Below are 22,254 nucleotides of genomic sequence, written 5' to 3'. Positions count from 1 at the left end.
AAGTCCTCATAATCTTTTGTATCACATCCTTCTTATCAAAGACACTGCCAAGATCTATGATCTCATTTACAGCACTATCAACCTTGTGAAAGTAGCTTGCTACAGCTTTACCTTCTTCCATTCTCAAGTTCTCATATGTGTGTTTAGCAATCTACATCTTAGATATTTTGACTCTTTCATTTCCTTCATAGATACTTTTCAATATTTCCCAAACCTCATAAGTAGCATAAAATGCAACAACCTTTGCCAATTCAGTTTTAGATAAAGCACTAAAGATAGCATACCTTGCTCGCTCATTTTTTTCATAATCTTCAATCTCATCCGATGTAGGAGGTCCATTTGTCAGTAGCGAATACTTGGTCTCCACAGCTTTCTAAGTTTTGTAACTCAGAGAAATCAAATAACCTTGCATCTTTACTCTCCAGAAATTGCAATTGGATCTTTCAAAAGTACGAATAGTCAATTTATGTGCCATCGGATCTCCTCGAGCGATTAGACTTACTTTCTAAGAACCAAAGCTCTAATACCAATTGTTGAATGTTTTGGACAACTGAGGGGGGTGAATTAGTTGTATAATAATAAATATATTACTTTTCCCACAGAAACAAATCTAGTAAATTAAAACTCAGATTACTTAACCATAAACAGATATGAACATGAAAGAACACACATGAAACACCAAATATGACATGGAAAACCCAAAAAGGGAAAAACCATAGAAAATGTTAGTTCTCTATATGAAAACACATGTTACGACATTGACATTGCTTAAGGTGATTTTTACAAAGTGTTGGCATTGTGTTGTCATTGATGTCAATAGGTATAGGAGGACAACCGGTATGGGAAAATAGTTGATGTGTAGTCATTGATGTCAACCAATCTAGCAGGTTACCGGTATAGTCTATCACCGGTAAGGAGAGGATGTCAACTGATAAGTGATGTGTTAACAATGTATGGTTGCTAACCGATGAGCAAGTATAAACATGGAGGAAATAATTCAACAAAGTGAGTGGTTGCCAATCGGCAATCTTATGACCAGTGTACAAGCTGGGTGAGCAAGATACTTGGATGTTGATTGTGATGAAGAGGTTGAATGTTATCAAGAATCACATCAACACCGAAGGAGAAGTATGTACAGGTCACCGGTATACTGTGTGGATGGCAATTAGCAGGACTCCCACCAGATAAAGATGCAATCACCATATGAAGAGAAGACTGACAGTGAGTGTGCCCAAACCGGATCACATGTGCCTGTTTGAAGATATGCTGCTCAAACAGGGAAGCCACATTTGTGCATTACAGGATGCAGATGACAACGATCCACTCCCACCAATAAGTGGAGCTTATCTCCTATTTGCATGAAATGCATCTTAGTTCTTGAAGATAAGACAACAAAGTTAAAGGCAAGTGATTGAAGCCTCACACTGGATGAACTGGTGAAACACTAAGTTGTCTTAGGTGCATAAGATCAGGGATGTGCATCGGATCAGCCAAGAAGACATAATGAGTTGTCGGTATAGAGAAGGAAGGATATGTTTGTCACTTTGACAAACATGTTAATAGCAGAACCGGTTCAATGGTGAAGAAAGGTGTTACCGCAGATGGAGGCAGTTGAAGGTTGATGACATGGTGTCATCAAGGTGTTTACCGGTAAGTATGTCCACCGGTAATGCTGACAAAGTGCAGATGCAGAAAACTCCCATCTGATGAGGATGTGCATAAGGTAGGTTAGCAAGAATGCTAACCGGTTGAGTGTTCCATCGGAAGAGAAGTAGAGTGCAAGGTTGAAAGTAGACCGGTTAGGGTATAACCGGCAGGGTTTGTGAACCGGTAGTTGAACCCGGTTGTGTGGTTGTGTGGTTGGTCGGTGATCCTATCCAAACCGACATAACCAACCCAACAAAGGTGGATGTTGACAAAGGGGCCACGTGGAGGTGAAGTGGCATGCATGCACAGGTTGGTGAAAGTGTTGTCAGTGAGGTAGGTGGTAACTGGTCGACATTAATGTTGATAGCGTGTTTCACGGGTCATAGAGCAGAAGAGTGTGGCTTGAGACTGATCAAAGGACAATGATCTGACTTGATGACTTTATGATCAAGGTTGAGTGTCCAAGTGTTGATCAGGGTAGGTGAAGCTATATGCATGATCACTTCATAGGTGTTTGACAAGTGCAGACCAAAGAAGTAGTTGTGTTTGCTAAACTTAGCAAACGTGTATTGGAAGTCGTGTGATTGGTGGAGTTGATTGATCCGTTGCAGGAGGTATATCTCTCGAACGAGATCTAATTGAATTTAGTTTGCCTCGAGGTCGATGAAGAAACCCTAACCGCCTAAAGTTTGAATTGGTTTTTGACGTGAAGACTTGTTTATAAATATGCAAGTCAAAATCGATGAAGTTTGTTGCTAAATGGGAGAGTAACGCTAGTGAAGAAAGCCAATCAGTCAAGTGCTCAACATTAATCTGAGAAGAGAATGAGTGTTGAACGTGTAACCGGTGAGAGGTTTTGGCAGAGGCGAAACCGACAAGGACAAAGAAATCGATAAACTCCAAAGTGAGTTGCAGTTGTGTAAATCAATAGTGTTGGAACCTGCAATAAAGCAAAGAAGGAGTTGCAAGCAGTCGAGAAGATCCAGCAACCTAGAGATCAGTGCGGAGTTAAGCCTGCAACTGAAGTAACCAGCAAGCAGAGAACCGATAGCATGCAAAGAGAAGAACCGGCAGAGAAGAAGAAGAGGTTGAACAGCTAAGGTTGCAGCTGAGAGAAGGTGAGCAGAGAACTGGCAAAGATCTATAGAGACCAAAACTGGTGGAGAGACATACATGAGAGTTACAAAGTTCTTTTGTAACAAGAAGATAACTTTTGTATTCAAAATATGATTTTGTAATCACTGAGTTGGAGCTCGGTGTAGGGGGTGGTACTCCTTGGGTTGGTGCCCTAAAGCAGGAGTGGTACTCCTTGGGTTGGTGCCCTAAATGTTGTAACTGAATGTTTCATTGTGAGGCTGGAGCAGTAGTCTCCAGCAACATTTCTCACCGAGGTTTTTCCCATCTTGGGTTTCCCTCGTACATATGTTGTTATGTGGTATCCCTTTTATGTATGGTTGCATTTGTGTCATTCTCCCTTCTAACTAGTATGTCTTTTTTATGTTAGATTTGTTAACCGGTTTACACACATAGGTTGGAAAAGGGCTAAGATTGGAAATCATTGATTCACTCGCCCCCCCTCTCAATGACATCTTGTGTTCAACACAAAGATGGCTCACTTCCAGAATACTCATTGCAAGTGGGTTTACCGCCTGACTAAAACCGCCAGAAAAAGGACTCGGTACCCAAAGTAAGAAAGAAAGAATCCACCACACAGGCACAACTGCCACACAAATGTAATGTCAAAAGAAACCTTAGGCTCACTACCACCATTTTACCCCATCTCGATATTGCCTGACTTGTGAGGATTTAGACCGCTTTTCCCTTTGCACAAATCATTTCCATCATCCATAGGCATTAGCATAAGTATTAAGGGATGGCTATTAATATTATAGTCTTTCATGTCCTATGAATGTATACAAAATTAAGTATGATTGTCATACATATTGTAGTCTATATTGATATTACTAAATTTTGCATAGGAACATTATCAGGCTTCGTATATTAAGCATAAATATTAAGCTCGTCCCCATGGATACCACCAAGAACAAATATGTTTAATACCTGTAACTTAATAGCAATTCTAATATGATCTGACCCATGGTGATGTCATTGGGTGCTTTGATTCCTTTCCTTTATATCTCTCAAAGGGAGAGGTCACACCTCTTCATCATGTATGCCCTTTGGTAAGAGACACCCTTTGAAAGAGTTTAGTTCTTCATTATTTATACCTTATCAAAGGGACACAACCTTTCACAATCAAATCTAAACTTCTTATTTAAATAATATCTACACTTCTAATTCCCCAAATTCTCCCCCTTAAATGAGGTTCTCTTATCCCCTTTATATCTCATGTTTCAAGGAGTCGCAACTTTTCATTTTTGTCTTTTGACCATTCAATAACTTAATTATATTTAATCGTATTCATTTAGATTTTAATTTATTTTTTATTATTTTAATTTTATTATTATTCTTTATTATTAAATTATATTTCAAAGTGGGGACATTACATTATTCACTTAGTGACAAGGGCAGCTAGGAGATTTTTTGCCATCCAATCCTCTTGAGAACACTAAGACGAGATGCGGGTGCATGTCCCCATGTTACATAGAATTTAAAAGGGGATAGAACCTAGAACCCCCATTAACATAGTCTATCTCTACTCAAGTAACATTACTTGAACCTTCACCAACAAACCTTACAAACATCTAACCCGAAATTGAAGCTCTAAATAATTCCTCCATTAACATATCCTATCCCTATTAGAACAGCATTATCTAAAAGCATTCACAAATAAATTTTGCAAGGATACAATCTACAATCCACTTGCTAGTTGAAATAAGCCAAGGTTGTAACTTGAGAAGGGGTGCTTTCAATATCTAATCACCAAAGCATTCCACAAATGAATGTCTTAAACAATCATTGGCATCCAAAACACTAAATCACAACCTAAATCTACAAGGTCAGTATGATGAAGTATTAGTCTAGAGTAGATAGTCTAAACCAATGTTAAATTAATACAAATAGTTCCATACATAATACACTTTTCACCCAAACCTGTTGAGTGAACCAAAAGCAACTTCAAAACAATTTATTTTCCAACTATTAGGATTAAATGTTTCAAGGATATTTTTGCATCAATTGAAGATGCTACAAGATACATTAGTTTTACATAATGTTTACCAAACAAGATGTTCATCATAAGATATTGAGTAATATTCTTTGTATTAGTTGTTAGTTGTTGAGGGTTCATTCCTTTATAATATCTTTTAACTTTCTAATTTTTCTTATTGCAATGTTCCAAGAGAAAAGTTGCCCCAAATTCTTGTCATTTCCAAGACAAGGCCATCCTCAACATGCAAGGATTATGGGGAAACATCCCCCTAGCACTTGACCCTACTTATCCCACGAGGAACACACTAGATGTGTTGTCCCCAAATCTCATAAGGGTTACTACTCCTCAACCTTGTTGGGTGCATGCCCCTTCAATCCTTGGAAGGTCCATTACCCCTCAACCCTGCTAGAGGCTCTATCCCCAAACCCTTGCCAACCACCATCCCTAAATCAAGGATTTGGTTCCCTCATTCTAAACACCCATCACCCTTGTCCCCACTACAAGGGGCTCTACGCCCAAACCCTTGCCAACCACAACCCTTAAATCAAGATACTTGGTCTCTCCCCCCTCCCCCAACCCCATCTTTTACAAACCCATCTCCATTGTCTCCCCTTCCCCCATCCTAAACCTTCATAGAACAATGTTTAAATGTTTACAATGTTGTAAATAAAAGGAAAAAAGAACTTGATCAAAGACAATCTTGCAATGAATCAATGACTGAATATTTTGTCCAAAATGGTCATGCATAAATCGCAACAATAATATATTTAAATGAAACATAAAAGCATTCCAACTATATAGCACTATAATTTGCTGTGGATAGAAGGATAAAAATCAATGTACCTGCAAGAACCCACACACCTAGGAACAACTAAAGTTTTACTACAAAATTAACGCATTGAAAGCTGGAACAGCAGCATGTGAAAAAGATTAAATTTATAAGATTCAACTTATATCATCCCTGACAACTAAGTAAATAGATAAAAGGGCTCTTCAACATCAATTAGTATCAAGGCATCTCCAGCCAGGGTTTCCCACATATTTTAACTTTTATGACCAATCTTCAAGGCAATGCACAACAGGAATAGTACAAAATGCATTTACCTTTCCATTGAACAACTGTCTTCTCAGCAAAAATAAAATCATCTTGTTTCCTTATGGGGTTTAGTCATGCCAATGACTTTTATGTGCCTCCAGGGTACAAGTATACCCCAACTATCCCCTACTCAATTTTTGGGAAATATCCAAGTCCTGGCCTGTGAAGGGATATCAAAACATGACTTGGACATGTCGAGATTATCATTATGTTGTAAAGATTGACTTTAAAATGTTTTGCTTGTAGATACTACCTTGGCATCAATGACGAGATGACATAAGGTACCCTTCTTTAAGTAAACCAGCTGAAATTAATGCTCTGATATATCAGTACATATAATCACAAGCAATTGCCAAGATAGCTATTTGATCAACCATCAGTAGGCTAATTTAAATGTTATAAATCTTTTTTAGGCATACTAACAAATCTTTAAATTTTCCATAACAAAAGACAAGCTGACAAAACCTAGTTTTATCCAATCTTTGTATTACCTGAAAAATGTAATGCATTTACATACTGGTGATACTTCATTTTGAATTGCATGATAAATTTAAGTGTTGCTTTCCTTCAAATTCTCTCAATGCACAATTTACACTGTTGGCAATACTAGAAAAAGACTACAGGCTCCCTACGACTATTGAAAAAGCAATTATTAAAAAAGACACAAGCAACGTGAGTTGTTACCAACAATCAATTAAGGTTCAATCATCCATTTGAAGAAATGATCAATCATCAGAAAACCGTCCTCTTCATGCTCATACTAAATTCTTTAGTGTATGAGAATAGATTTATCTGGCTATGCTCATCAAAGAATAGTTACTGTTTGGCCATGAATATGAATATGAAATATAAAAGGAATAATTGCTTTTGACCTGCAAAAGTTTGAAGATCAAAGCCTTGAAGAATAGTAATATACAATAGAGTGAGACTGTGAAGAACCCAATAAAAGTCAGCTGTATATTGTGTTTTGCCACAACTCCTTAGCAATTGTCGTTTTATCTTGAGATGCAGCATGAAACCTTGGTGCAGGTTTGTTCCCTGGTCTTCACCTACTATAAAGTATTCAAACCTCCTCTCTGGACATATCAACGAGAATTACCAACTCCTTGTTTATACTCTCCTATTCCAAGCAGATCCTGTGCATTAGTCATGGAAAACCATGGTATTACGACAAAGTTGCATCAAATTCAAAACAAAGTCTCTTATTTCCAGTAAGGAGACAAAAACGAACAGTAAACTAAATACTACTATTTTGAACATAATGAAAGCTTGTCTAGAGCTTGGAGTTTACCCAATGTGAGTGGATTAAGGAAAATCATTCAAAAATTAAAAGCAGGACTGCAAATGGCATCAAATAGAATGTAGATGCTAAGGAATGAGCAACAGATATGCCCCCAGAGGTAATGAAAACTCTAATTTCCCATTACCAGCCATGTACAATCACTGTCAAGAGGCTTTGGCAGGAAAAATAGCATTAATTGCAGGTTTGAGAACAATCAACAGTATTGATGGCTATCTCTAGGTAATCATAGTTCAGCCATTAAAAGATAAGGTATAATGTTTCTAAGATGTGTTGGTTAAGGAAGACCATATTCTACTACCAGAACCAGAGTTCACAGTTAGCCAGTTCACTAAGTTGTAACAAACACAAAAGCTCATACTTTAGCAAAATCTGGTTCACAACCATCCACAACTTGGGGACATTGGTCAAAATGCTCTCATGTTTTAAATTTATTCTTTTACTGCTATATCAATCTATAAACAGCTAAAACATGTAATTGACTTATACCACTATCTCTCTACACATTAATGTAATTCAGTTTCCAAAAACAAATAAAGTCTTGATTTTATTTTCCCTTTTTCTAGCATATGTATGATTATCTACGCTGTTTATTCACTGGACATGGCACAATATTTCAATGTAAGCCATTGATTGCCCAATCTATGCAATGGTAGGTGATGCACACACAATGGGGTCAATTGAAGGAGAGCCATCATACGGCTATCAGAATCACACTATGAAAGCCATAAAAGTACAAAACATGAGAATTTGCAGAAAAATGACAATTCTTCATTAACAAAAATGAATATCATGGCATCCATGAGTAACTACTATATTGTATTCCACACATCACAAGATTCATTTTTGCCCCTTTCCCTCGAGGGAGGTTGCTCTCTAAAGGACACTATAGTCCTTTCTACTATTTCAGACTCTCACCAACCCAAGATATTTGCATACATACTACCCTCTAGAAGACCTATCACAAAAACCCAAACCTGAACTACCACTCTCAACCAACTTTACAAGACAATGACAGTGATCCCTCTCCTTGTCCACTTGTCACAAACCTCCAATTATGCTGCATGCTACCTCATAGAACTTTACAAACTCACAAAGTCATCAACACACTCCATGTGCACTATTGCACCAATAAAGACACTACTCCACTATGCCTCATATTATGATTATTACTTCTTCATGCTTTGTTGGAGCTAGATGTCTAATCTGGACTCTCATTTATGCATCTACGTCTTCCTTTTCTCACAGATACCCCATCGACCTTCATTATAGTCAAGCAGAACTTTGAGGACCAGAATAGGTGACCCTCTACTTGGGGTTGTCACCAACCTCAAGGTTGCTACTCCCAATATATCCTCTACAAGACCTAATTTGCATTAGAGATCAAAATCTGCCTTCTAACCAGCCACAAGACTGACTTTGCAAAACACTATGTTGCATATCCAAGAGCATTTTCTAGCCAATCATGTGATTGACTCTAAAAGACCTCCTTATGAGAGACATCCAAGACTACCTTTTAGCTACCCATATGATTGACTTTGCAAGACCTCATTGTGCAGATCTAAAACTGCCTTCTAGCCAACAACATGACTGACTTTGTAAGACTTTATTGTGTGGGAGATCCAAGACTAACTTCCAGCAAGCCACATGACTAACTCTACAATACCTCATTCTGCAAGAGATCCAAAACCACCTTCTAGATGACTAAAAGTGACCCTTAGCTAATTACACATGACTGACTCTGCAAGAATTCATTTTGCAGGAGATCCAAAACCAGGCGCTTGGCATTAAATATCACATTCTTAGACTTCTACCGAAGAAATTACCACTAGATCCTAAGATGATGCTTCCTTGGAAATAATAAGTTGTGATCTCCTTCTCTTAGGCCATTCAATATTTCCTCTAGAACTCTAGTGAGATTTCTTTGTTGTATTTCCCCACCTAGGCCTGCTAGGGGTCTTACCTTCCACTATTTTAGGGACTTTTATTATTTTTGTCCTTTTCTACCACAATTTGTGTGATATTTTTGCTTTTGACCAAGCCATCTCTTTGGGTTGTGAACTTTCACAATGACATAAAGGAAACCTATAGACAAGGGCTAAACTATTTCATTTGTAATCAATCAAACTTTGTTGATGAGGGCCTAAAGTCCAAAATGCATTGAGAGTTAATTATGAAAACTACTTTCTTTTGCTTCTAACCATGTCTCCTCTCATTTGCTTGTGCATTATTATATATGTTTGTGTTTTTATCTTTTGAACTACTACGCTTCCGGTCTAGAAATAGAACCCAAAATTTTTCCTATCAAAGTGCAAGCAGCGTAGTTTATTTTTTAGAGCATGGCTTTAATCCAAGCTAATGAATCTCATTAAAAAAGAACTACCGTTAATTATTCCAGCACTATTTCTTCCATTCCAAGTGGTGATTTTATTCCTCAAGATCCCCCATTACCTCAGTGTGTTACAAAATTGTTGGATTCGCATTTTCTAGATTGGAACTCTTTTTGGTAAATCTCTTTACACCAACAACACTACTCACACCATGAAGTGCAAATTGAATGCTAGAGAAATTCTACATAGTGTTCCAATAACCCCTCCCAAGATCTTCATCCAATACTAGGGCTACATCAATAATAGTTTCCAAAAAAGGCTTGAGTCAATTGCTCATTCTACACAATTTCAATATGCTTGAACCTAAGTTGAATACATCTAGCATGTAGTTTCTACCATGAATGAGGCGCTAGATAAATTCAACATATAGGCCCTCCTAGATGATACCATTAGTCCAACAATTAGAGACAATGTTGTTTCTTCAAATACCAGTAATAATTAGAAATCTGAGGTGAAAGCACTTTTTCTTACAATGATCATCATAGCCATATCTGATCTTCCCATCAAATTCACCCTCAGGTGTGAGGCTAAAATTCTTAATAAATTAGCAGTTGTAAAAATGTAAGCAATGGAAATAGATGAATGATGTAAATGTTGAGAAAAATGTTGGTAAAATTGAGGAAAAATTGGTGCTAAAATATACATCAAGACTCTATAATCTTATTCAACAACTACTTAAACAATGAGCCCTTACAAGTAATGCTCGGACAGAGAAGGATTAGCCATCATGAGAATAATCCTTCTACAATGAGGTTCATACTAAGGGTCCAAAAGTTACTCTAGAAAAGCCTACTAAACCTCCTCCTAGAGGTCAATTGAAGATCCAAAATAAGAGCCAACTAAAGAAGATCAACTTTCATGACAACCAATGCAACAACAAACTTCTAGTTTCCTATTCCATTAGTTTGGGCAATTTCAAGGTCCCCTTCCTTTGAATTCCGAGGAGAGTAAAGGCCCTAATCAGACCACCCAACTAAATCCCACCACAAAGGGTTTCGGGAAGGTGCAAATCAATCCAAAATGGTTGTTCAGCATAGTAGAAAAGGAAAGATGCCCCATCTGTTCAAAAACACCAAAGATAAGCTTTATCTCTTACAAATCTACCCATCGCCACCCAAAAATTAGTGGATGGAAAGCCCTCCTTGCTCCTGATGACTAGTACCTTCTATAATGCAATCATTATTCCACTAGCAAGCTGGATAGTTGAATCACAAATTTCACTATTGACAATTATTTCAAATAGATTTCTTTCAGTTGTCGAGAAGTGTTGGGTCTCATTCACAAATTGATTCCTAATCCCCCTCCAATGCCTTCTTTACAATTGCTAATGAATCTGACACTTTTGCTCATTGTCTCAAGCTCGATTCATCCATCCATCCTTGAATTCAATCTAGTAGCACCTCTTCTCAACTTTCTGATGATGATAATGATCATATTCCAATCCTAAAGAATTATATCTTCCATTGGAAGATATTCATGTTGAAGCAAAACCCTCTTTATATTCTCAACTCTCTACAACGAGGGTTCAAGAAATTACAGTTTTCCCCCAGCATCAGTGACAGACCATCAATTCCCATCAGGGATCATCCCTCTAATGTTATCCACCCTGTTGACAAGAACCTTGGCATCACTTTCTCATCAAGGATTGGTATGTTTCGAAGGGTCTCCAGCTTTTTGACTCTGATGTATATATTGACGCCCCCTTTGTCTCTAAGGAATCTCTTTTCCTTAATGTGAGGCCTCTTTACTATAAAGCTTAGAAGGTTAACTTAATTGGCAAAGATCAGTTTTTCTTCCTTCATCAAGTCGAGCAAAAGTCTGTCAAAGCTTGGAAATCCACCTCCTACCAAAGACTCATAAACCTTCCTTAGCTACTAGACCCATCTTCTCCTATTGTGGTTAATTATTGGAACCAACTTCCCATTGGCCCCATTTTCAACTATTCCCAATCTTTAAGAATCAACAAAACCACTTGAGTAATTCATATTTACTCACCCATGATCTTAGAACTTGTTAATTTCCTCTTAAAGATTTTCTCTTCACAATTGACATTCAGATTCTTTACCTCAAAAACATATGAATGTGGTCTTCAAGCTCTTAAGTTTTTCATTTATGGTTTTTTTCCTCCTAGCAAGGTAGACTTCATCCTCAATGTTGTAAAGTTAGTTCTTAAGGAGGATTTGCTTGAGTTCAACAACAAAACATACACACAAATTAGATAAATTGCCATGGGTAGCAATTTAGTTGTCATCTATGCTTTTCTCTTCCTTTATTTCCTTTGTTTTATTGATGTTGCCTTTGGTATTTGACAAGGTTATTCAAAGAAATTATAACTTTGCTGATTAATCTTCTAGCCATTCAAAGATCAAAGTCAAAATCATTTGAGGTTGACAATTTGGATATTATTTACTACAAAGGACCAGATTTCTCTTCTATAGATCTCTTCAATAATAGATGTTTCCTAAAGGCTTTGAATACATGATAATATCGTTCTTTTAACTCTAATCACCATCTTCAATAAAAAAGTCGGTCAATACTCGTGAATTAAAGAGATACTTAGTTCAAGAAAATTGAAAAGAAATTTTTTATGAGATCAAGCATAAAGTTTTCCAATGTCTTTAAGATTGAGGTTGCCCAATCAGCTTTCTCCTTCCAATCTTCAAGAAGGTTAAATTCGAGGATAAGACCACCTCCTCTAAAAATTTCTTACAAGAAACAAGAAGACTTCTTCCCTTAATGCACCAATGGTTTTCAAGTTGCATAAGAATGAGTTCCCCAAGGCACTCGGTATTGGATATCACATGCTTGGACCTCTATTAGAAAAATTGTTGATGGACTCTAAGTTGAAGCACATCAATCATTCAATGGTACACTAAAGAAATTTCTGATCCTCACAAAACTTTCACGGAAAGAACAAGTTAAGACGTCCTTTAAGGCCCTAATGAATGCCCTCAAAGAACTCCAATGAGGTATCTTGTGTTGATTTTTCCCTCCTAGGCGACCTAGGGTTCTCACACTTTCATTTTAAGGATTCTATTATTATTTTTGTCCTGTTTAACACATTTTAGTAATATAAGATCTAGAGGACTTCTAATTGTTATGGAATCTGGATACACCCTTTTCGGTCCCAGGTATGCACCAATGAACCTCCACATTAGGGCCTATTCTATGGCAAACCACAAATATTATTCCATCTCTTCCAAAGAAAATGAAATGCTTGAGGAGGAGGGCACTATCAACCATTTAACTGTAAGAGATGGTTTGAAAGTCTTTGAAACTGCTATTGCATAAACTTTCATAGCTTGTCGTAAAAGTCTAGAAGATTTGTTTGCAGTAGTGACTTTGGAATTCCTTATGATAGATTTTGAGGATGGCATGGTTTTCTCAGATGTAGAAGACTATTCGGCACAAACAGAATAACTAAGAGAGTACTGCATTGGTTAGGAGAGCACTCACAAGAAGCCCTACAAATATTACACATTGTAAAATATTTTTTTCACAATATATAAAAAGAATTACAATAATATATTATTTAAAATATGCCTACACATCACAATCTTATGAATAACAAACTGATAATGATGGGTTATAGACATATAAAACTTAAAAGATACCTAAGCACCACATTGATATGAATAAGAAACTCATAATAATCAATTATAAAAGCAAAGAGAATATGTTCTCACAAGCTCTAGCAAGGTTGATATGTACCTGAACAGCTCTAGTTTTGGCTCTTGTCTCAGCTGTGCTAGGGATATCATGATTTGGCTTGGAGAATTTCTTCTCTACACGATCACAAGAACCCCATGCATCTGAAAACCTTCCACCCCTAGACAAAGACAATGATATTGTGCTATAATCACTGAATTCACCTAGAAATCTACATAAATATGATACCATAGCATTTAAAATAATGACTTGCCTACAACAATACCACATACTGCATGCTTGCACGAGCAACAAATTCGGCTCGAAGTACATTAAGGTTTTGATCAAGTTGAATGTTCTTGTCTTTAATCTCAAGTGAAATATTGAAGAAAAAAGCTATCTTTCGCCAACCTATCATTAAAAAGTTCAAAAAAAGTACTAAGAAAATAATTGAATACTGTGAAAGTGCCTCTAAAGAACTGCACATTAATGGAATAAAAGAAAGTCAAGGAACCTAAGCATCTATTGAAACTTATTTATAGGAATTATATACCAGTTTTTTTGATGAACGGTTTGCCTTGGAGTATAGTATAGTCGGATTTCTCCAAAATCTGAAAGTACAAATGAACATCAGTAAAAATGTACTCCCAAACTAGAAAGTGTTTTATTTCTTATGAATCAGAAAAGTAAATCTTCTGCATAGTTCTGAAGTTCCATGTAACACACGATACTTTAAATTTGAAGGAATAGCATAAGTTTCAGAGTTTCCAAAGTCAATAATTAAAAAGAGATCTGTAGGAAATTGTGTAAGAAATTTTTTATATAGACTACATGATCCATGAAGGAAGTATTACAATTGCAGTTTAGAGTTCCTTGTACAAACAAAACTGTCAGCAAAAGAAAATGGTGAAATGAAGACCCCGCCATAGGGAAACTAAAAATATCCAATTAGCTATTGTGAACAATCCATTATAATGGTTAGTTACAATCCAGCTGTATAAACGCACATAAAAGCACGGTACCTAAAATACAGAAACATGCATTAACACACAAATTTGTGTGGGTCCATAGATATATTTACACAAGTGTCTGCATATGAAAACATACCTTGGCAACAAGACTCGAACAAGAATTAAGGAACTCCAAATGTCCAGTGAACCCAGAAATAAACTATCAAACCTAAAAATGAAGCTTGAATATTAAAAGAAAATTCCAAGATATGATAGCAGCCTCGTGCAACTCCTCATCTTAAAGAATTCCTATCTGACTTCCTTTAAAGATCAGTTGATACAAGTTTATTACCAAGATGAATGTAATTGTAAACAACTATTCTTGTAGATCTTGCACATTAGCTGACTGTAATTAGCATCCAGTGGTCCTTACCATTACCTATCACAAAAATAACTTATGGTACATTCTTAATGTGAGATATTGCATCTCTCTTTTAGTGAAATTTACAGGTCACCATTCATTAAATTTGCATACAAGGTTAAGAAAAGTTTTCAACTGGACAGGTCACATGTGACTTCAATTGATGATACTCTTTCAACACTCAATAGTGGAATTATATCATCTGTAAAATATTCTTCAACAATATGTCAATCTGGAATAATATTAACTAAAGCATTTGTTCTCATCTCTACATCACAAATGGTTGGAGACATGAGATTAATTTATAGCTTAATAAAATCCTTCAAAACAACTCCAAGAAAATATTCAAGCAACCAGTGAGTAAATTTCAGCTAGATTATTAATGAAACTAATATTGGTCAGTAAACTCTCAAATATAGTCACTATTAAGAACCACTTTTAATTATTCTGCTCTATTTGATCCAAAGAATTACAGTATTGAAAAAGGATGAATGTTGCTGAAAATCATAAAATAGCATGCTGGAGATAGAAGATTCAACACAATAAACTCAGAAGTTCTACCCTAGAAACAACATGAGGCAAAAATCCAGCTTGGTAGCAGCAAGTGCTTGTCTACCTTGATGTTATTAGAATTATAGGAATTAGATAACACAATAGTTGATCCTTAACTAGACTGTCAATCCTCTACAAACTATGAATAGCTGAAATCTACTTTTCCTCAACTACAATACTCAAATCTTGTCACTCATGCCAAAACACGTACTCTCCACCTTCGTTTATAGTTGTTGCTAGTGCTGGAGCATCCCTCTCAGGCCCTAAAAGGATCCTCCCTGAGTCAGAAGAGGAAAGGAAATTGTTTTGTTTCGGTCCGTGAACAGTCATGTCAAAACGGCAAGTGTGGATTCAAGGTAGTGTAATTGCCTAGTTGTTATTTTGACTATGTTTAAATTTGCAAATGATTCAGGTTTGTACCAAAAAAATTTGATATTGATTTTCCAAAAGGCCTCTCAAGCCCTAAATAGATCCTAGTTAAGCTACAAGTGGGCAGGACACTGTTTTGTTTCAATCCCTGAACAATCGTGGATCAAAACTGTATGTGTGGATAGAGCTGATGCAATCTTCTTGTTATCATTTTGATTAGGTTCAAATTTGCAGGTGTGGATTTCAACCTAGAAAATAAACTGATTTTCCAAAAAACAACTTATTGTTGACAATTGATACTTTTCTGGGATCCTTATGGATCACACCTCCCTTCTCAAAGAGGCTTTTTGTCCCACACAAGTCTAACAATAAAATACATGTGGGAAAAGCTCTCCCACTTTCTCATTGAAGTACCACCTTGCTTGGTTCACCTTTCGGCCTTTGGGTTCCGCTTTCCAAGACTCGCTAACCCTTTTTATGGTCTCCATTGTCTTTATTTGCAAAACTACATCTTCCAAAAGTTACATAATCCATCAATACACAAATCCTTCGAAGAAGGTAGAAATTGCTCCTATTTCATTTGTTCAGGCTCATAAAGATACAGGTACTCAAGATTTAACACTGAATGCATTCTCATGAAATGGTATAGATCAATTCTGAAAGCCTTTTCAACTAAAAAGAAATATGCCCACATACTTCACTAGCACCAAAACTCAAGACTAAGCAATGATATCAAATGAAAAATATGCGAATGATTCCTACATTAATTCTATTAGGAGAGAGTTACAAGTTATCTAATCTAAAATATTTCAAAAACATTTCAGTATATAATAACAAAACTTAGAAAGAGCAAGAGTCGAAGAAAAAATGAGAAAAAGAATACAACAACCACAAAACAAGAGTGACAAAAATATACCCTAGAAGAACCCTTCAAAGGGAAAAACAAAGCCTCTACAACAAACACCCAAGGTATTATCAGTAACTATATGTTACAATACATTATCATAACTTAGGTGCTTCAATGAGATCAACACATAGAGGGATTCTAGCAACATAACCCTACATAAACAAGGGCCCAATACTTCCAACCCAAACATCTAATATATACGCAAAGATAATCTTAGAAACCAGCAACGATTTCCAATACCATGAGCCAAAACAATGACCACAATTTGGGTGCCCAAATTGGTCCAAGATTCCCATGTTCCACTAACAACGTGTCCACCCCTAGGAATACTATGTAAGTCCTATGTAAAAATATTTGGCTCACCAAATTTTGGGGATCCATTATGATCCATTCAAAATTATTGAAAGAAGTTCTTACACATCAATTTTACAACTTCTAAACTAGTCAAGGGTCTTCTATGACTTTCATATCCACTTTGTAATTCCCTTTTACATTCACTTATGCATTAAAAATTCTTTATGCATTGCACAATGTCATTAATGCTCTTACACATCTTACATGACACAGAAGCTTTTATACACATCACAATATAATTCATAAGTAGCAAAGGTTGCTAGTATGGAATCTCAAGGTCGCATTCAAGTCGGACACCATTTTGTAATGGGCGCATTATTTAAAATATTACAAATATTAAATAGTCCCAACTAAACCTACGACATGCAAGGTCTATCATACACCTTGTCCCCTAGTCCTAACATTCTCACTTGTATATATTGCAAGAAAAAAAGGAAAATGAAAACAAGTGAACTAACCACTATGGGCTATGAATGCAAGCACCATCTAAACTAGTCAAGAGTCTTCTATGACATGACTAATCCACTTTGTAACTCCCTTTTACATGCTCCTATGCATCAAAAATTCTTTATGCATTGTACAATGCCATTGATGCTCTTACACATCTTACATGACATAGACGCTTTTATAAACATCATCTCAAGATTACATTCAAGTCGGACTCCATTTTCCAATGGGCACATTATTTAAAATATTACAAATATTAAATAGTCCCAACTAGACCTACGACATGCAAGGTATACCATACACCTTGTCCCCTATTCCTAACATTCTCACTTGTTGTAGATATTGCAAGAGAAAAAAGAAAACGAAAACAAGTGAACTAACCACTATGGGCTATGATGCAAGCACCATCTAAACTTCTTTGGCTCACAAACTTCGTCAAAACATCTGATACATCCAAGAATACACATCAAAATGCTCCAATTGCCCATTCAAATAAGATTTTCTACCATTTGTGACACTTTGATTGTCACAAACGAATCGTACCTTTGAAAGTGTTGTCCAAAAAAGTAACCACACCTATCTCTCACTCATCCAACTAACCACACCACAAAATAGGTGAAGCACATACTTGCAAGAAAACCTTTTGCTATCCATATATCCTACACACAAAATTAAAGAAATCCTTGAATCTCCATTGTTGTACTAAAGCTTTGTCTTCACAAGTAGCAAGTCAACTTAGACACGTCTCGAAGATACCTAAAGACCCTCTACACTACAATCCAATACTCGTCCACAATGGACATATACTTAGGACTCCCACTCAAGCAATGTCTAGTCCAATGTTAACTATTGAATACAAAAGGCCGCTAACTACATTTGTATAGGGGGCATATTTCATGTCCTCTATCACATCTAGTGTTAAAGAACACTCACCAATCTACATTACTATAAGCTCAACCACTACAAAAGTAAGAAAACATAATTCCCTTGGTTGAGCCAAAGTTTTATTTTCACTCTATCCTTCATAATCTCCAAGCCTATGATTACTTAGTTGCCCCAAGTCCTTCATATCAAATAGAATCTGAAATTTAAAAGATCTATTAATATCATTTGCCATTAATAAAAACAATAAAGTGAAATTACGACAAACAATCACCGTGCTTGAAAACAATATAGTGATCTAACATAGCTCAAAAAAAATTCCAACTACAATAACATATGAATAAAACCCTATACTACGATGAAACTTAGACCATGGAGATATGTACTATAAACCGTAGGTAGCATACTCAGCAAGTCAAGTACACGCAAGAAGAATTCTGAAATAAGTAACTCAAATAGAAACTGACCACTCACCAAAATGCAAGAAAAACTCAATAATAAATGCCCAAAATATTGCAAAAATTAGTATTTTATTGTCCTTGTCACATGCCCTAATATTTGTTCTATTTCAAAATGTGGGCGCTAAAAACATGACTATAGATTGAAAAACATGCCCTCAACTACAAAAAAACATGCCCCAAAAATCCTTGTAGACTAAAAACATGTAAAATGTAATTATTGATTGAAATGCATACCCTTTGCATTTAAAAATGTGCCCTAAACCACCAAAACATGTGACCTGTTTCAAATTGATACTTTTTAAATTGCTAGTGAATGGTCGAGCTTTTACCAAGTCAAGTTTTGGGGTCTACCAAATTCAAGTCAAGTCCAAGTATACGAACTATGCCCACACCATGTCCTATCAAACCACCAAATGCCTTGGCTATGTAATGTAGATCTCCACCAAATCCTCAAATAAAAATGTCATCTCAATGCATGGCCATTCAATCCCAAGGTCAAACACAATACCAACAAAGCAATGAATTTGAAAGATTTAAGTTGCTCAACTAGAATTTAGTCCATATATACATACATTCTCACATCAAGGAATAAGCCCATAGCCCTAACAATGCCTCGTACTAATCAAGCTAGTCCTCAAAACTAACATATCCATAACTTAAGACTCACTCACATGAGATAGCAACATGAAAAGAATGCATCTAAGAACCAAGTGGGCTATAACTCTTAGAGTGCATTCTTTGACAAGTGGACCTCCTTGACAATGGGTATATGATATTCCGTCCTCCTGCAATTGTTAAAGTCACTCCAACTCTATTTCCACAACAATCTCCTCATCAAGTTCATGTTGCACTCACATCTAGCTCCAACTGCAAGATCCTCAATCTTTCTTTGTTGAAACCATATCAAGTGATTTATCCCATTAAAACATAATCTCCAACACCCAAGATCTCCATCTTCACAACAATATATCAAGCAATAACTACATACAACTCCAATCATTTCATTTCTATCCAAACTCCAAACTACAACACTACAATATCCAGAAGTGTCACTCTCTAAGGAAAAATGATCACTACTCATCTAGCAAATGGTCCCTTAATCATAGCCACATGATCCCATTGCACATACAAGAAAAAATGAAAACTACATTAACTCCATATGGATCCACAATGTGCATCTTCACATTAGAAGGTTGTTTGTCACTCCCAAACAAATTTGCTTGAAATCAACTATCATACTAAGATTCCAATATGCAACCCAAAATCCACCATGGCACAATAACACACATTCTTAATACTAGAAAACTATCTGTCTATGACCAGCAATTCCATCACCAACAAAACTCCCACTGAGAGTGTTCTAGAGCTGCCCATGGCATTGTGATATCCCTATGACAAATTCATAAAATCGACCATGTCATGCCAAAAATCCAACTCCATCCACAAAAGCTTTGCATGGCATCATGCTTACAATTTTCAAGCTAGAAGATAATTGTCACAACCATGTTCCTAAACAACGATCATACAGCACAGTGATCCAAAGCCTCTCTTGGCAACATCATTCACATCCCCAAAACACTAAAAACCAACACCATTAATATTGCCCAAAACCTCACTCTTCTTCCAAAATGTCCTTCAAAAGGCCTTCTTAACCATCCATTCACTTGCCTCTCTACTACTCAACATACCAATGCTCCATTATAGCTATAGGCCACCATCCTAGAATCCACAACTACATAGCATCCAAACAATCTACAACAAAGAACTAAGATGCTTAAAAAACCAAAACCTCACCACCACCACTATCATTGTGGCTCTCCCTATTGCACGCACATAACACCATCAACACTCTATAAATCTAATTATGAGTTCTTCATGCAAAATGCAAGACCTCCAAAGTTGATTGGAAGCGTGGCAAGTGCTCCCATTCAAAGCAAAGTAAACCACAAAACTCAAATATTTTGAAAAGTATGCAACTTGCATCCACCAAAAAATATGCAAATTCAACCCTCCATTGACAACAACAAAACAAAGGCAGCTTCTAAATTCCTCACATACCAAAAACATCAAATCGAAGAACACAATCAGATCCAACATACCAAAAAGATTTATAATTCTAGAACAATTACAAATCAAGAACTAGAGACTAATGAGAAAGCCTCTAACCATGCTCAAAAGAACACATGCTCCCTCTAACAATGCTCAAATTCTACAAATCTACAAAAGAAACACAGTTTTAAACAAAAAAAATTGCAAAATGCACATCTATTAAAAACCAATGCCTTCCCTGCAACAACAAGCCACACACAACCACTATGCAAATAAGAATCCATTGAAACACATCCAAAAAAGACACAAATTTTTCAACCCCAAATTCACATTCTAAATGGCAAACTATCACATACCTGCAATATGTGAATCCAACATAACATGTATCCAAGACAACAAAGAGTTGCAAGGCCAATCATCTAATGCTTTCTCATGAGACTAGTGGCTAAAACCAAGCACCCAACATGTATCCACTAATTCTAATATTACAACTTGCAGCTGCCAATTGAACTAACAAAGTTATTAAAATTTATATCTTAATGCTCACATCATTCACACAATGAGACAAATAATCTAACAATACAAAAAATTTTAGCCTATAAATAGATAATCCTAAAAACAGCATAGGCTCTAGTCAAAATTGCAAATTTAGAATACGGTTTTCTTTCAAAAAATGGTGATCAACTAAAAATAGGCTTTCCTAAAAAATGCAGTTTTATTCAAACAATGTTTTTCTATACTCCAACAAAGTCTGGCAAACCCTTTGATGAACTCTAGATATCTTTACAATTTATCTATGTTACTGATTTGCCGAGGGAAAGCCCCAAGTCCCAGTCTGGTTCGAACCTAGTTCAGGGTCCAAGTTCTGGTTGGGATAGTGCCCAGCCCACATCCTATGGGTTCAGCCTGGACAAACCTGGGCTGAATTTTGCTTCCAACTGCATCAATCCATCATGTTTGTGCATTCAATAGACTACACTCAAAAAAGGCAAAGGAGTTGGTGCTTGTGCATTCAAACTTGCGGCTCCTTACACACAAACAAAGTGACAACAAGTAAGGGAAGACAAAGAAGTGGGATATCGAGCCAGAGCGTATCGAGTTGGATGCTTCCATTGCCCACTTTGTTGCACTTGATGTTGATGATGACTATGAGCCACCTAGTGAGCATAAGAAGGCTAGTGCTAGTGCTAGTGCTAGTGCTAGTGTCAATGCCAATGGCACTATTTATGGCTCTTCTAATTTACCACAACATAGATATCTAATATAGATGATGATGATAATATTTTTGATGACCCATATAATATTTGATCAATGATGGTTGATTGTTGACACTTGACAATATTATTTTTTAACTTTATATATATCATGACATTCAACTCTAACAAATATTTGACTATTAATATGGTGGTGTATTTTTCTATGTTATTCAACTATTAATATGGTGGTGTATTTTGAACTTAATTACTGCTGCAAATGAGTATATATTTCTAATTTTTATATGCTTTTATATCAACCAACCCAAAATAAACCCAGCTCCCAAAACAGTTCTGACCAAACCTGCAAACCGAACCATCAAACTCAAACTCAAGCCCAAACCGATAACATAGCAATTTATCAATATTGGTGGCTTGATTCTAAAACCCTCTAATAAATCTCCGAAAATTCCCTT

At 36.3% G+C, this 22,254-nt stretch overlaps 1 protein-coding gene across 3 annotated transcripts in view; it reads right to left on the bottom strand.

The window, feature by feature from the left end:
• Positions 1-6,549: 6,549 nt before the first annotated feature.
• Positions 6,550-22,254, bottom strand: part of LOC131028586 (transcription activator MSS11) — a 49,493-nt gene continuing 33,788 nt past the window's right edge. Inside the window, exons 2-5 of one of the 3 annotated variants that reach the window (XM_057958898.2) lie at positions 13,747-13,804; positions 13,487-13,604; positions 13,257-13,374; positions 6,550-6,991 (exon numbers count right to left, since the gene is read on the bottom strand). In XM_057958898.2, coding sequence (XP_057814881.2) covers positions 6,941-6,991; positions 13,257-13,374; positions 13,487-13,604; positions 13,747-13,804 — 345 coding nt within the window. In that variant the 3' untranslated portion in view covers positions 6,550-6,940. Of the gene's footprint in view, positions 6,992-13,255; positions 13,375-13,467; positions 13,605-13,746; positions 13,805-22,254 lie in introns of those variants that run through there. The other 2 variants (XR_009102609.2, XM_057958900.2) reach the window with 2 other exon arrangements.

This window comes from Cryptomeria japonica, chromosome 8, assembly GCF_030272615.1.
Source record: "Cryptomeria japonica chromosome 8, Sugi_1.0, whole genome shotgun sequence".
NCBI classification, from domain to species: domain Eukaryota; kingdom Viridiplantae; phylum Streptophyta; class Pinopsida; order Cupressales; family Cupressaceae; genus Cryptomeria; species Cryptomeria japonica.
Note: the sequence above shows the minus strand (reverse complement) of the source record. Positions and strands in the feature narration are given on the sequence as shown.